Raw genomic sequence first — 17,440 nt, 5'->3', positions numbered from 1 at the left:
ATACATGAGTAGACATATAAGTGAATAAATTCCACTCTCAAAATTCTTCCCTTATTTATTTTTCTTCAGAGCACTTATAACCTCTCAACAAGTTCTAACTTCCTTTTTGTTTTTGTGTTTACTGTTTTATTCATGGATATAATATAATTCTAGCACTTAGAACAATTCCTAATAGGTGATCAATATTTATATAATCAATGAATTAGTGAAATACACTTAAGTTATCTGAAGACCATTCTGTTTAGATTATTCAACATAAAATGTACCTCTTCACATGACACTGTCTTTCCAAATAAAAGAAATAAATGCTAGTTATGCCAAATCCTTGGTAATGGCAGTAAATAACATTTTATAAGCTTCTAAGAAAAGGCGTGATTTCTTAATATTAAAGACCTAGATGGTCATAGGTAAACTTACAGTTTTCCTATTTCTTAATAAGATATTGCAGAACATTAGTTTTCAAAAGATGTGTAAAGGTTCTTACCCATCCTTGGTTTGATCAGCTACTCCTGCCAAAAGCTGCACAATCTTTGGATTGCTATTTGGGTCATTATACAGTCCAAGATAGCGCTGGACAAAGTCTTCTGGGGTCATGTAATGTTCTCCATCAACCTCGGTACTGGCATACTAGAAAATAAATAAATAACGTGTACATAAAAATTTAAATTATTCAACATCATTTTGTAGCTAACAAATGTTTTATAAAAAGGTAAATTAAAAGCCAATCTCAAACCAAAACAAGGATAATGAATGCAGAATTTCTCTCTGGACAGTGAAAAAAACAAACACCCAGAGCTTGATTTAAGAACACTGGTAAAGAACTGACAAATCTATAACATGGATGAACCGTGAAAACATTATAAGTTCAAGAGGCCACATACTGCATGACCCTTCACATGCAAAGTCCGCAGTGGGCAAATCCATACTGACAGAAAGTAAAAAAGTAGTTGTCAGGAGTTGGGAGGAGGAAGAAATGGAGAACAACTGCTGTAACATGTATGAAGTTTCCCTTTGGGAGTGATAAAAATGTTTTGGAATTAAATAGTGATGATAGTCATACAACAGTGCAAATAAAAAACTGAATCATATAGTTTCAAATGGTTAAAATGCTGAATTTTTCGTTATATGACTTCTACCTCAATTAAACATATGTATATATGTAAGAGAAGAAATATGAGAAAGACAAAGAAAGATGAAAGGGCAGCCAAACTAGGCTGCAGCATTCTTAGGGTAAATTCCTAGGAGTGGAATTCCTGAGTCAAATGGTATTTCTATTTTGAGTTTTTTGAGGAAACTCCATACTGCTTTCCACAATGGTTGAACCAGTTTACATTGCCACCAGCAGTGTAGGAGGGTTCCCCTTTCTCCACATCCTTGCCAACATTTGTTGTTGTTTGTCTTTTGGATGTTGGCCATCCTAACTGGTGTGAGGTGACATTTCATTGCAGTTTTAATTTGCATTTCTCTGATGATTAGTGATGTGGAGCATCTTTTCATGTGCCTCATGGCCATCTGAATTTCTTCTCTGGAGAAGTGTCTGTTCAGCTACTCTGCCCATTTTTTAAATTGGCTTATTTGCTTTTTGTTTGTTGAGGTGCATGAGTTCTTTATATAATTTCAATGTCAACCCCTTATCAGATATGTCATTTATGAATATATTCTCCCATACTGTAGGATGTCTTTTTGTTCTACTGATGGTGTCATTTGCTGTACAGAAGCTTTTTAGTTTGATATAATCACACTAGTTCATTTTTTCTTTTGCTTCCCTTGCCCGGGGCAATATGTTCATGAAGAATTTGCTCATGTTTATGTCCAAGAGATTTTTGCCTATATTTTTTTCTAAGTGTTTTATGGTTTCATGTCTTACATTCAGGTCTTTGATCCATTTTGAGTTTACTTTTGTGTATAGGGTTAGACAATAATTCAGTTTCATTCTCTTACATGTGGCTGTCCAGTTTTGCCAACACCAGTTGTTGAAGAGGTTGTCATTTCCCCACTGTATAACCATGGCTCCTTTATCATATATTAATTGACCATATATGCTTGGATTTATATCTGGGCTCTCCATTCTGTTCCACTGGTCTATGGGTCTGTTCTTGTGCCAGTACCAAATTGTCTTGATTACTGTGGCTTTGTAGTAGAGCTTGAAGTTGGAAAGCAAGATCCCTCCTGCTTTATTCTTCCTTCTCAGGATTGCTTTTGCTATTCGGGGTCTTTTGTGGTTCCATATGAATTTTAGAACTATTTTTTCCAATTTGTTGAAGAATGTTGTTGGTATTTTGATAGGGATTGCATTGAATCTGTAGATTGTTTTAGGCAGGATGGCCATTTTGACAGTATTAATTCTTCTTACCCAAGAGCATGGGATGAATTTCCATTTATTAGTGTCCTCTTAAGTTTCTCTCAAGAGTGTCTTGTAGTTTTCCGAGTATAAGTCTTTCACTTCCTTGGTTAAGTTTATTCCTATGTATTTTATTCTTTTTGATACAATTGTGAATGGAACTGTTTTCCTGATTTCTCTTTCTGCTGGTTCATCATTAGTGTATAGGAAAGCAACAGATTTCTGTGTATTAATTTTGTATCCTACAACTTTGCTGAATTCAGGTATTAGTTCCAGTAGTTTGGGGGTGGATTCTTTAGGGATTTTTATGTACAATATTATGTCATCTGCAAACAGTGACAGTTTGACTTCTTCCTTGCCAATCTGATTGCCTTTTATTTCTTTGTTTTGTCTGATTGCCGTGGCTAGGACCTCCAAAACTCTGTTGAATAATAGTGGGGAGAGTGAGCATCCTTGTCTCGTTCCCGATCTTAAAGGAAAAGCTTTCAGCTTCTCACTGTTAAGTATAATGTTGGCTGTGGGTTTGTCATATATGGCCTTTGTTATGTTGAGGTACTTGTCCTCTATACCCATTTTGTTGAGAGTTTTTATCATGAATGGATGTTGAATTTTGTCAAATGCTTTTTCAGCATCTAAAGAGATGATCGTGTGTTTTCTGTACTTCTTTTTGTTGATGTACTGGACGATGTTGATGAATTTTCAAATGTTGTCCATCCTTGCATCCCTGGGATGAATCCCACTTGATCATGATGGATGATACTTTTGATGTATTTTTGAATTTGGTTTGCTAATATTTTGTTGAGTATTTTTGCATCTATGTTCATCAGGGATACTGGTCTGTAATTTTCTTTTTTTGTGGTGTCTTTGCCTGGTTTTGGTATTAGAGTGATGCTGGCCTTGTAGAATGAGTTCAGGAGTATTCTCTCCTCTTCTCCTTTTTGGAAAACTTTAAGGAGGATGGGTATTAGGTCTTCACTAAATATGTTGATAATTTTTAAAAATATAATAATAATACCCACCTATCAAATAAATGACTCATTATTTTAAGAGTGTTATGTACCATGGCATGACCAAACACGAACAAACAAAGCCCTCCTCTTTGGGTTGCAGTTGATCAATTTAGCCACTTCAGTCAACTATCAAAGTAGTAACATCAGAAAATTTCTCAGAATTGAAGAATACAAGGGCCTACTAAGTGCCAAGCACAGAAAGTTAAACTAAACAAAACCCCACACCAGGGCTCATCATCATAAAATTACAGAACATCAGAATAAAGAGAAAATCGTACAGTTTTCAAAAAGAAAAAAACAGGTCTCATATAAGGAATTATGACTGATGGCATCCATATTTTCTCAACAGAAACACTGGAAGCTTGAAGACAATACAGTGCAGGCCTTGAAAATTCTAAGAGAAATAATTTTTGCCTATTTTCTAAATGGAGCAAAACTTTCAACAAGTTGAAAGGGTAGTTTTGTAAAAGTACTTTGAGGGATCCATGCTGTCAATACTTTCCCTTCATGTACCCTTTTTCTCAGGAAGCTATAGGAGAAATTGCTCCATTAAAAAGAGGGCATTGATCAGGCGGAGAAAACAAGTACCAAATGATTTCACTCATCTATGGAGTATAACAACAAAGCAAAAACTGAAGGAACAAAACAGCAGCAGACTCACAGAACCCAAGAATGGACTAAGTTACCAAAGGGAAAGGGACTGGGGAGGATGGGTGGGAAGGGAGGGAGAAGGGGATTAAGTGGCACTACAATTAGCACACATAATATAGGGGGGGCTTATGGGGAACACAGTATAGCACAGAGAAGACAAGTAGTGACTCTATAGCATCTTACTACGCTGATGGATAGTGACTGCAATGGGGTATGTGGTAGGAACTTGATAATAGGGGAAATGTAGTAACCACAACTGTTGCTCATGTGAAACCTGAGCGTAACAATACCTGAGTAAAAATAAAAAATAAAGAGGGCATTGAACCAAATAAGAGCAAAATATGGGATCCAAGTAATAGATGATCCAACCTAGGAAAGTGGCCAAGGGAAATCCCAGGACAATTGTCCTGCGCACTTCACAAATACCTAGTCTGGCTGGGACAGAGAGAGGCTCCAAGAAGCAAAGACACTGGAGAAAATGAAATGTCAGGTTATCCAAGGCATTTGGCTATGTAGAAAATAACACTGGGAGGAGTTTATCACCTTCTCAATGAGATCCACTCTTTTCACCCTATTTAGAATTACAACCGTACATCTGTATATAGATACAAGTATCTGTATTTATAATCTCCTGATTGGAAGAGTAGTTGCTCTGCTCTAACATACAATATATTTTACTTCTTTATTACATTTACTGTCTATCTTCCAACTACAATGTGTCAACAAAGGAATCTTTGTTTCTTTGTTCACTGATGTATCCCAAGCACCAAGAAAAATGCCTGGTACATAGTAGGCACTCAGTAAGTATTTGTTAAGTTTGTGATCCAATAATGAATTTGGTAATAAGTACACAAATTACTAAGAATATGAAATGTTAGGAAATTTTTAACTCTATGAAAAAGTAAATTCTGAATGTATTTTGTTGCACAAAAATAGGAAATATATGACTTGCCTCAAAATAAACATTTATAGTCATAATAATAGAGATACCAAATATTAATTTAGTAACAATTATTCTGAGAGGAGTTGAGGGAGAATGGGGAAGTAGTATAAGGAAGCTAAGTCCTCAACAACTGTAACAGAAAGTCAATAATGCCAAGAAATAACAGTATATAAAAATGAAAGGAAATACCAAAATAAATAGCCAAAAGAATTACAAGTGGTTGCTTTTGGGAAACAAGACAGGGATGAGAAGTATCAGAGCAAAGGACTGTTGGTTTGGGTTTTGGTTAAGCATTTCCAATGTTCTTATTTGTGAATCTAACTAAACCACCAGTTCTTTCAACAAGGAGAGAATTAAATAAAAATTGTTTCCTTTGTCATATTCTGAAAAACATACAGAGGCTATTACAGGAAATGCTTTATCAGCCTGTACAAAAAGTAGCCCATGGTGGACATAATTTTACTAGGTGATGCTACCAAAAGCACCTAACAAATGCCACCCCAAAATAAAGTCATATTCTCCAGGCATGCTATAAAGTCATGCTTGAAAGCGTCCTGGGTTTAAACCTTGGCTCTGCCACCAAGTCGCTATGAGTCCTTTCACAACTCCATTCTCCCCCCAGGGCTCAAGATGTATCACACCTCTGCAAAGTTAACAAGTCTTTGACATCACAAAACAGTAATTATGCAAACATAGGATAAAGAAAAAATAAAATGTATAGTATTGATACTAATAGTGGATTCTGCCAATTCCCGTCAATTGTTCCTTCTCCTCCTTGTTCTTCAGTGTATAACATATTCTGACACATTTTACCAAGATCAGAAAACCACCAGAGTGAAGGGGAGGAAGGAGAGGGAAAGGCACGTCAGGGGGCCCACCCACTACTACCAAGAAGAAGAATCAACACAAGGAGGTCTAAAAAGAGAATGTAAAGAGACTGACAAGTCAACAACAAACATGTGATGCCAAACAGCCATCTAGGAAATGTGGTATGAGAACCAAAAAGAAGTCATTCACTCAAACAAAGGACAGGTGGGATGGGGTTAGCAGGAGGGAGAAAGTAATGTTTGGCATAGGCCTTGAACATTAAGACTCAATTTCAACTGCAAATGGAAAGAAAGAGTATTTCAGGCTAAAAATAAAAGAACAAATACAGGAATTTAAAAAATATATTTTCGGGGAGGGGAGGGGAGAGAATTAGTTGGAGACAGAAATGTTAGAAAAGAGAGAGTATACCAAGACACGTAGAAGAAGGTGAGACTGAAAAGGTGTTTGAGGCCAGGCGGTAAAAGTCTTTGACTGCTGAACTGAGTAGTCTGGACTTTATTCTGTGGGCCATGGGATGACACTAAAAATTCTAGAGGAGGAGAGAGGGATGACTGACCTGTATTCTCTTTGGTGGCAATGTGAGAGACGGACTGGAGAAGAGAGAAACTGAATGGGGGCAGGGAGATCAAGCAGTGGCTACTGCAAAAATCCAGGGGAAAGAGGTTGAGGCCTGGGCCAAGGCAGTGGGAGTGAAAATGAAAAACAATGGTTACTTTCACCCATTGCTAATGGCTTTTTATTTTATTTATGATTTTAATAGTGTTACATTTGGAGCATTCAAAATTCAAAAGGTACAAAAGGATATACAATGAAGTCTTCCTCCCACCTTGTTCCCAGTCATTCAATTCCCTATTCCAGAGGCAATCAATTTCTCGTATATCCTTCCAAAGATGTTTTACACATAAACAATTATATATATATATATAAAATTTCATGCTAATATACATACACACATATGTATATGTGAATATTCTTATCCATTTTTTTACACAAATGATAACATACTATTTATTGTATATCTTTACATCTTACTTTTTTCAAATCAGTACTTTTGAAGTGATTTAGCAATATATATGTACACACACACACATTTTTTTTTTTTAAAGACCTATAAAAATGCTCATGTCCTCTGACAAGGAATCCTCGGCGTGATGCCTGTGAAAATTGTGGAAGAAGGTAGAGCTAAACACAAAATACAAAATAAGAAAATACTAGAGATGGGTAAAGGTGATCTTTGTTCTCTCTCTCTCTCCACAATTGTTTCAGTGTTGACTTTTCTCTTTAATAAGAAGATATCGATTCTCAAAAGAGAGAATATGAAAACATTTTACAGTATTAACAAAATTTGACAATTGTCCATTTCTTTTTGCCACAGAGGTATCTAATATCTAATACTAATACCTGAATTTGATTGCCAGGACTACCACCACTACACACACACAACACACACACACACACACACTTCAAACTACACTTTACTTACTGAATCACCAGGGTTTCATAATGTTCTTGACTTTTAAACTAACAGGAAATAGACAGCAGCCTTAGCACAACCACCAAGCACACAGCAGCCAACAAGGAAAACAAACCCTTTTGTTGACATGCAATGGAACAGGCTTTGCCAGTATCTGGAGTTACAAATGATGCCAGAGAATCGCTTACCCTGAGGTATTTTGCTAGTGTTTTCCCCAACCCTCCTCATCTATTTTAACTTTATTTTAAATGAAAAATAAAGTGGACAGCTCAGAGGAAGAAAACACAAGTCTTCTCATCCACAAAGAGTCAGTACTTGACTTCTACAGGAAACATTTAACTAATTAACTCATTAAATTAGGGACAATTACTTGGCAATGTCAGTGAGCCTGTTGCCTGAACAGACAAAACAGAAGGAGTTTAGAACTGAAACTAGAATCTACCCACAGTCCATCAAGATGCTAAAACATTTTATGTTAACAAAGAAACACAGGTTCCTCAAAAATGGGTGATATATTTAAAACAAAAGTATTTCTTAAAATACTTTAAAAATAAGAATGACCCATTTGTTTTAATGAATGCTTATTTTAAATGACTAGACAACAATCAAACCCAAAAATGTAAACATGGTCTAAAGTAACACATAAGGCTAGAAATAAGAAAAGGTTAGGTGGCCTTATTGAGATCTCTTTCTGCTAATCACAATGACTTGCGTGCGTGTTTATACTAAAATTGAAAAAAAGGAATTAAAATAAAGTTCTGGGTCTCCTAGGCTAATGCTTATGCTAAAAATTTCATATCAAGTAATTTAGTAGTTTCATAATATCATTTCCATTTTGTTTTTATCACTTCAAAGGGTGAACTAAAATGATTTTAAATGAAATTAACTAAATATTGAATCCATGCTCCAAATAACTTTAGAGTTAATCATTTGCCATTTCAAAGACGTCTCTTAAGCAGTTGTAAATCCTTCTTGGGCAAGAAGTCAAGGACACATGAAAGACAGAAGAAGTAGCTGACAGTATCTGAACAAAAATAGTTGTTCTATTTGCTTGATTAAACTTTTTCCAAAATACAACTCAAATACTTGTAAAAGTGAACATAGCTTTGACATTTCCAGAAATATTTATATTTAGGTTGAGTATAGGTCACATATGCTTGAAAAAGCCTTGACATTCTGAAGCTTGAGAAATAGAATGGATCCTAATGAAAGATTAGAATCTTTATACATTTAACCAAAATTATGGCCAGTATAGGATGGTAGCGTTTCATCTACAGATATATGTTGTACTTACTCTGAACTATCTCCAGCTCCAAATGAGAATATATTATTTAGAGATGTTTTGCCTACAAGCCAACAAATCAGCATACCAAGGCCTCACCTGGCTGGAATAAACTGGACAGTAGTAACTCCTTCACAATTTACTGAGTTTTAACTTTAAGTGACCTTTAGAATGTCAACCTATATCAGAGGTTTACTATAAAGTAGACTTTACAAAGTTTACACAACCCTAAATTTCCTGGTAAGAAAAAAAAGGATAACTTAAAATTCAATGACAAGAATGAGTAAAAAACCCAGAAAGTCTAAATGATACAAATTGCCTATTTAAATGGGTTAGGTTCAAAAGCAGACCTTTTTTTAAATATTTCTAAAAAAGATATCCCAGAGACTACATAGGAAAATTTTGATCTACTGTGACTAGAAAGCTGGTTATTTTTTGAAAATTATAGTGTATCAAGATAAAAGATTTTCCTCTCAGGTATGTACACCAAAACCATACATATGTAATATATCTAGAATCACTACTTTTTAAGCCAAAAATCTGCTGAAATAAAATCAGGTTATTTCACATTCATAAAAACATTTATTAAGCACCAACTGTGTGCTGGGCACTATGCCTGGTACTAGCAAAAAAAAAATAGTATCTGCCCTCAAATAGCTCTGAGATGATGGCATGATGGATACTGAAACCAGGGTCAGAAAACAAGTTCTAATTCCCTGTACTGTTTACTGCTAACTAGCTGCGATTTCTTAAGCAAAATACATAGCTTCTCTATGCCTTTTCTCTAGCCAACAAAAAGTTACAGAAAGACAGTTGTAAACTCTTGTTGTAAGTGAAAATAATGAGATCTTGAACACCAAACTACTTGGAAATTATAAAGCTAATGCATATTGAAAGAGTTATTCTAAAATACTTAGAAACACTGAAAAGTATAGGATCCTAGTATCCCTCCTTTCTTCTTGATTTTTTCTGTTTTTGCCCCAACATGAAATTAATTATTATTCTAACTCTTCATCTTTCTCCACATCAAGATTTCCATGGGGTTGCTTCCAATATTCTTCAGTTTACCAGGAGATCAGTCCTAACTGGTCTAGGCAGCTTCACCTCTGCTTAATCCAACGTGTGACTGTAGTATGAGTCAAAACAAACTGTTTCCCATAACTGTTCAGACTGAGATGAACTGACATTTTCAGATCTTAACATTCTTTCAATTTTAGTATCTCTTGAATGGCAACATCACAAAATTAGGTAACTATAGATATCACACAGAGCATTTCCCATATAGAATGAATTACATGAACAATGGAAGTGGAAGACATAAACCAAGGCAAGAGCTAAGTATATGAAGCTAATCCTCATGCTGTCTTTCACTATTACTGCTCCTACTCCTAAAGGAAGCCAAGTTTAGTCAGGAATGCATGCCCTTTCACTACACAAACACTCTGCACAATATCTGACACACAACATATCTGACACACAAAAATACTTCATGAGAGCATCTTTTTTCTCCACATTCAGTTTCAATAGGTATTATCATTTTTTTAATACTTGATAATTTTATTTTAACTTTAATAAGTGGAATATATCCTATGCTTTTAAAAACAGCCCTTATGTATATTCCAACAAACTGGAAGGGTCTCCTGCTAAAAGCCCTGCTTACTCCCCTTCTTAGCCCCAGGTTACTGTCAAAAGTAAGTAAATACATAATATGTAAACAAATATTGATTGAATCAAAGGACATTTCTTTCAATTAAAAATTAATACATTATCATAAAAATCCTAAGGAAGAATCACTCTTTGCTTTACATTAGCAACCTGTTCTACTTATTCTCTAATCTAAAATAACAAGACAGGAAAATATTCATTTTCATAATTTTATATGAAATATGATCCTCCATGTTTTATTGGTGATAATGAGAAATAGAATCAAATAGGATCAAAATAATACCTGAGTTCTAGATTGCAGTATACTTTTGGTCTAGCATACATAACGGGACAGTCTCAACAGGTATTGCCTTTACCATACAAAAACACACTGATAAATGAACAAAGTCTATCAACTAAAAAGATCTTGAAAAAAATCATTTACTTAGAACAGTTTGATAAACCTACTTTGCTACAAAACACAGACCAGATTTAACTGTTCATTTTGAAATTTGTCAGGCTTACAACAGCCTGTGACATTCCTGTTGTCCTCACCTCACGCCCCTCTTTGTTCCTTATATTGTTGCCTTTTGCTACTGTATACTTCTGATGCAGCAAAACTGGGTCAATGACAGTGTGTGGGTGAAAGAGGTAGAAGAAAGAGATAATCAAGAAATGACTGTTGTAAAGGTAATAATAGTAAAATCTTAGCTTGACAACTGGTTGTGAATTTATAGCACTCTAATACGTAAGAATTCATTTGTTATACTTCAATTTTATGAACTTGGGGGCAGAAAAAGAAATCCTAGTAAATATTGGTTTTGTTTAGCTAACAGAAAATACAGCTCACCAAAATTTGAGAAGCAATAAACACAGAAAAAATAAACTTATTTCCTTATACTCAAATGAATACTTGTTTCACTCTTACAAAGTTCTTCTCACAAACTTGCTCACATAATTCCATTAAACAAAGATACACTAGCACTTTCAAACAGGAATATTTTGCTGTTTACAAAACAAATGACTTTTGAGCCATACCAACTATTTTTGAATTTAGACAGTTAATGTCAAAGATCTAAATTTTATAAAAAAGAACTTTCAATTATACTCAAAAATTAAACTTCAAAATTAAATCTTCTCTGAAGTCTTTTACTTTAATAACAGAAAAATCTATGTTTTAGTCTTTGACTATATTCTTTTTGTGAAACTCTAAACTCCCATGGGACCATTTTCCCTTGCTCTCCTCTTCCTTCCCACCTCAACTGTAGATACCACTTATAAATAAGTTGTTTACTCCCTTTCTTGCTTATTTTATATTTAATCCCCCTAACCACAAGGATTCATCTATCACACCTGTATGCATTTGTACTGGGACACATTTATTACCAACCAAACTTAAATCTCTCCTCTCCAAAATTCCCCAAATACACGCCTTATCAATTAGCATTTATTCTAAAGATGCCAGACTCATTACTCCTTCTTTACCTCCATATGTGATACCAAATTCAACAGATTCATCCCTTACAAAGTCCCTGTATTGTCCTTCCTTTCTATTTCCTCAGCCACTCCCACACGTTTTATTTCAATACCCTCTTAGCTGATGGTTCTACTCACTTCCAACCTCTCCACACTTTATCCAACATATGCAAAGAGCTGCCAGAATTCACTTTAATTTGCCCACTCAGAAACTCACAGTGCCCCGCTACTGTTTTAAATCCAAACCCCTTGGCCAAATGCTCTAGGTAGTGTAAAGGCACTTGTGTTTTTCATCACCCAAGTAACCAGATTTTTTTTAACTTCTTAACAAACATGTGTTACTAGCCCTTCACATACCTCTAGCTTTCAAAAATAAGCCCATCTCAAGATTTCACAAGCAGTATAGCATAAAGGTTAGGAGTATGAGTACTGTAGTTTGATTTGATTCCAGCCTCTATTACTTATGAACTAAGTGACATTAACCAAGTCATTTAACTTCATCTATTTAGCAGAGACACTAACACTGCCATCTAATGTTTTTATGAAAATTAATATAATGCCATTAAAGCACTAGGCCAATACCCAGCACCCTATAGAATGACCAATAAATGTTAGCTATTGCCATTATTACTATACTACCAGTCTGATCTAGGTAAACCAATTTGCTCTACCAGAAGCTATGCATCTGCCCTCACTATTCTTGACTCCCTCAACCACAAACTGTTAGATGGAATGGGTCTCAGAGAGGAGCTAGTCACAGGCCCATTACCACTGAAGTCTTGGCTCAGTCCTTCTCTTTGATCAATCAACTTATTGTCTACTAGTAAATGAAGTACAAGCACACGCATGGCACACAGTAAATAGTCCTTAGTAAATATTTTTAGGTAAATAAGTGCTAAAGAAGTATGCAGTTAGGATATATTTTTTGTTTACTATTATCTCTAAAATATTAATATGCCATATGCATCTAAAATAAAACTGTTTCTAAATAATGCCCTATAGCTTCAAATAACTGTAGTCTGAAGTATTCAAGACAGGAATAAAAAAATCTATTGTTATTTGGTAACTGTCCTCAAACTGATTAAACTATCTATATTGTATCTTGCTAGCTGTTTTATGCCTTCCTGAATGTGTCTATGTTCTCTCTCCTATCAATCAATAATTCTTGGGTCAATGCTTTATACTTACTGCTGAATGCAGTTATGAATTCCACAAATTTTCAATATAATAAGGGGATCATCAAAATAATGCATAAAAAGATAATAAAAGTTGTCAAAAAGCTAGGCATAGTCCCAGCTCTTTCCTTGTACATCCATCCTCTCTCCCCAAAAAACCAAATCCATACAGAATCACAGATTTTTTTCCACAGAAATTTTAAAGCTGGAAGAACTGCACCCCACTGAGTCCCACAAAGAAGAGGCAGCGAGGAAGGCCAGATAATTCGCCTGTAAGTACAACAACCAGATAGAGACAGGTCTGGGAATTGAATCCAGTGCTCCTGTCACCTAGTTTAGTGAACTTTTCACTAAATTATGTATCATTCCAACTGATTTCTTCCATGCCTCCTTAATCTAGAAAATAAAATTAACTATACTACATGAACTCACAAAACAATTAAGTATAATCATATGGTTTGGTTAATACTGACATATTTTTGGCTATTTTCAAGAACACTTATGAAAAATAAAAGTTACAAGCCATAAATAGAGCATTTCTATTACTTTTGTGTCAGAAATGGTGCTTCCCTTTATCAAATTTTATATTTAAGACTCCCATTTTCACTAACTCTTTTCCAAAAACTATACATATGTATGGTCACCTATGCGGTCTGCTCTCCAACAATAACTTAAGCAATCCGCATGTCTCAGATAAAAATGTTATCTATTCCAGGCTGATCAGCATATGTTAGAATCTGTTCCTAATATAGAATCATAGACTTTTAGAGTTGGAAGGAACCTTGGAGATCACCTCTCATTTTACAGAGAAAACTAACACCCAACAGGGACCTGCCTAAGGTCAAAGTTTCTATATAAGAACCCACATCCAGAACAGAAAGTTCTCAAAAGTTTTCAGAGAAAAACACATTATTAGTGGAACACCTTAGCTTGTCTCCCTTTGCATCTACTTAAGTACAATTTCGTGCATGAGGAACTTTTGAAATTTAAGAAAAGAAAGCAAAACAAAAAACTAAGCCAACTTTTTTTTTTAAGTCTACAGCCATTCACTGTTCCTTAAAAACTTACAGGTTAAGGTAGATCTTTGCAAGAATCACAGACAGTAACATTTATAACAAAATCCCAAAAGCTATGGATATAATATAAATAAGGGGAGGGAGAAAAGACACACACAAATTAAGAACAGCTATTATATTCTTATCTCTGTAACAAATTACATAAAGAATTGCTTATAGGTAGGAAAACTTTATAAACATGCAACTTTCAAGGAAAATTTTAATCACCACACCTATCAATTACACAAGAGTCTCAATACATTTTAAAACTTTACTTTGGTCACAGTGCTTAAAGGAAACTGGAAATTCTTTTTAGTGTTCTTCCATGTCTTAAGTCATGTAAAAAAAATAACGATGAAAATATTTTATAAAACCTTAATAAAATGAAAAACCTTTATTCAAACTTTAATAAAACAAGAATTATAAGCTATATTATCTAGCCATGTTTTTAAGAATAAAGGAAAATAGAACATTCCTGAAAGTTAAGGCCTGAAAAGTACTAGACTTACACCTCTTTTTTCTCCCAGTGTAAAAACACACAACATAAGCCAATTTACCTGTAGGAATATGTTTCTTAACTCATGAGGATCACCTCTCCTGGTTGTCTGCACCTGTAAGAAAAAGAAAAAAAGTCAGTTAATGCTGCACTAGAAACCACATAATCTCTTCAGATTAGAGTTCGCAGATGCTAACAATCATTTAGTTTCAACCAACCAAAAGTACTAATCTTGATAACAGTTGTCAAATTGAAGATCTGTTACATAGGGTAAAAAGACAGGTGCGAAGAGCCTAAGATATACAGCAAGTCTACAAGGTCTCCTCTGGGTCGGAAAGGGAAGGCAGTGAAGATCACCCTATCTAGCAACACGCAGCCCACCCACCTTCAATTCAGAGGCCCGCGAGAGCAGAGCACCCGGAAAGTTGAACACCCAAAATAACCGCACCGCCTCGCCTAGCAACCTTTCTTCACGATGTAAAGCAACCCAGATATAATTATCTCTGTGCCCCTCTTTCTCCACCCGACCTAAAACATCAAAGCTGCTAAGACGGTTCCAAATACTTTCGACATTCCTCCACCTGCAGCAGAAACGCCAAATCCTTTGGGCAGAGGTGTAGATACGAATGCACCCGCGGCCCCTCTGGGGCCCAGACCACTCGGTGACTCGCTCCCTCCCCCACGGCACTACACAGACGCCTTTGGTATCCCTGGTTTTTCAGGCCCCTTCCCCCCACTCCCTTTCTGACGCCCTCCAACTCCGGGTTCGCAATCCCGTGCCCCTAGGGCAAGATACTCGTCCTCCTTCACCGACCCGTGGTCCTTACAAGCCCCTCCAACTCAGAATCCCCCTTTCCCCCCCCCTCCCCCAGCCGGGCATCCTCTCTCCGGTCCAAGCCCCGCACAGCTCTCCCAGCCAGGGCGCTGGAGCCCCAGGACACGCCATCCAAGAGCCAGGCAGAGCAGGAGAGGGAAACAGGTGAGGGGCTGGAAGCAGGGTCCCCGGTACGTCTCTGATGCAGTAAAGGCAGCTGTAGAGAGTTAGAGTCACCTTGACCGCCATGCTGTGCTCGGAAGCCGGGGACGAGCCAGTGAGCGAGCAGGGCCGAGCTGTCAGGGCGCGCGCGCGCCGCCTCCCCGGCCGCGCCCGCCTCTCGCCCGCCGGCGCCGCGCGCGTCCTCGCGCAAAGGAGCCGGGCGCGGGCGGGGCGGAGGCGGCCCCGGGTCCCGGCCAGGAAGGAGCCTGGCCCGAGGGCGGGTGCGGCGGAGGGAGGGGACGCGGCACCCACGGCGGAGATTGGAGTGCCAGCCGTGGGGTTCCGACGGTGGCGGGCCGCCGAGTCCCTCCAGTAAAGCCCCAGGTTTCTTAAGGCCTCTTAGTGGGTGTGGCTTTGGGCACCGACTTTGGCCAGAGTCGTTTTACCCTGAGACTTAAAGGAACGCCTGGGGCCTAGATGAGCAAGATTTAGAAAGATAAAAGAACATGTGCCATTAATAATAATAAATGAATGATAAATGAATGAATTTCAACTAATGGCAAATACTGACAATAAAAAAGATTGAAAAACACTCACTCCAGGGAAAACCTAAGTAAACATAACTTGAGAAATATGACCCTAAGTTGGCATAAAATGTATATGCCTAATATTTTTGTTTCATGTCTGATTATAAAGCTTTATTAGTAGACTCTACATTCCTAGTCTTCCAAATCCTTTGGGCAGAGGTGTAGATACACATGCATATGGGAAAAAAAATACATTTGTTTTCGACAGGGCTGGCACTGAATCCTGGCCCTACTTGAGCATGCATAAACATTTCCAGCCCATCCTAAGAAGTAGTACTACCTAGAACTAAAATGTCTCAAAATTGTATTATGCCATTATGACTATATTGAGCCACAGACTGATTCACTCAACAAACGTTTACTGGGCATGTATTATATGCCAGACACAGTCCTGCTTGTAAAGAATACAAAAACAAATAACATATAGTCCCTAACCTATAGGCCCTAACTAACAGATGGTCAGTACTTCCCCAACCCTAATAACCGTATTTTTTCGTGTGTGTGTCTTGAAACCAAGCATGCTCCCTCAAAAAAAAAAGGCTAAAAACTCCCAAGATTTGTCTTAATCTCACTTAGCTCTGTAATCTCTCTCAGCTCTGTAATCTCTCTTGCCCCTTTCACATTTCCAATGTTGAACCACACAGGAGGTTTTTCAGTTTTCTCTACTCTCTCTAATCATAATATTTGTGGTAAGTATCCAAGTTAATAGAAATGAGGAAAGAAGAATGGCAAATGGAAATCATTCATAAGGAATGCTACATTGCTAGTACTTCTAAAATGAGCTTTTCTCCTGCAGTTGATTTTACTACCATCAATACATCTTCTTCAATCTGTTCAAAATTCTTTCAACATTGCGATTATACATAAGGGTTTACAAATTCATATTTTGTTCCACTAGTACTGTATGTCCCTGATACTGTTCTCTTACTTTATGAAGTTTCTCTAAGTGAGAATCTCAAGATGTTTATTTCATGTTACTTTATAAGAGAAGGGTATCTGTTTAGTAGCCCAAACTCCTTCAGACTGAATAAAAATACTTGAGAGAAAGAAGGCATTTATTTAAAACGAAGGGATTATTTTCTATTGGAACACATTGTTGACCAAATCCATACTGTTGGAGTAAAAATTTAGGGTGAGGCTGAAAATTCCTAGAGAAGAAAACATTACATTTAAACAGAGCCCACCATAATAATTCATAGGTATAGGTACCAAGCCACAATAAAAATTTCTTGATAAAAAATAGTCAATCTTTGAGCAAGTTCAAGGACTTCACTAATGTCAATCTAGTTGCAGTGGAGATGATAAAATTTTAAACTAAATAAAGCTGCTATGTGGAGAAGAAGCTAGAAGAACTCAGCTCTCCTAAATGTAAATTTTGCTAGATTTTTCATCTGTTCAAATATAATAAACAATAAAATGGACAAAGGTATTAAAAGTACGTATTGTAGGAAATAGGTTAAGTATTGAAAAGAATACAAAACCATAAGAGTTACAGCTCCTGC

At 36.5% G+C, this 17,440-nt stretch overlaps 1 protein-coding gene across 1 annotated transcript in view; it reads right to left on the bottom strand.

The window, feature by feature from the left end:
• The window catches only part of SLC25A12 (solute carrier family 25 member 12), a 91,048-nt gene extending 75,338 nt beyond the window's left edge, over window positions 1–15,710 (bottom strand). Inside the window, exons 1-3 of the mRNA XM_036879124.2 lie at window positions 15,427–15,710; window positions 14,437–14,490; window positions 485–627 (exon numbers count right to left, since the gene is read on the bottom strand). Of these exons, the coding sequence (XP_036735019.1) occupies window positions 485–627; window positions 14,437–14,490; window positions 15,427–15,438 (209 nt within the window). The 5' untranslated portion in view covers window positions 15,439–15,710. The remainder of the gene's footprint in view (window positions 1–484; window positions 628–14,436; window positions 14,491–15,426) is intronic.
• Between the last annotated feature and the right edge of the window lie 1,730 nt (window positions 15,711–17,440).

This window comes from Manis pentadactyla, chromosome 6 (genome assembly GCF_030020395.1).
Source record: "Manis pentadactyla isolate mManPen7 chromosome 6, mManPen7.hap1, whole genome shotgun sequence".
Classification (NCBI taxonomy): Eukaryota; Metazoa; Chordata; class Mammalia; order Pholidota; family Manidae; genus Manis; species Manis pentadactyla.
Note: the sequence above shows the minus strand (reverse complement) of the source record. Positions and strands in the feature narration are given on the sequence as shown.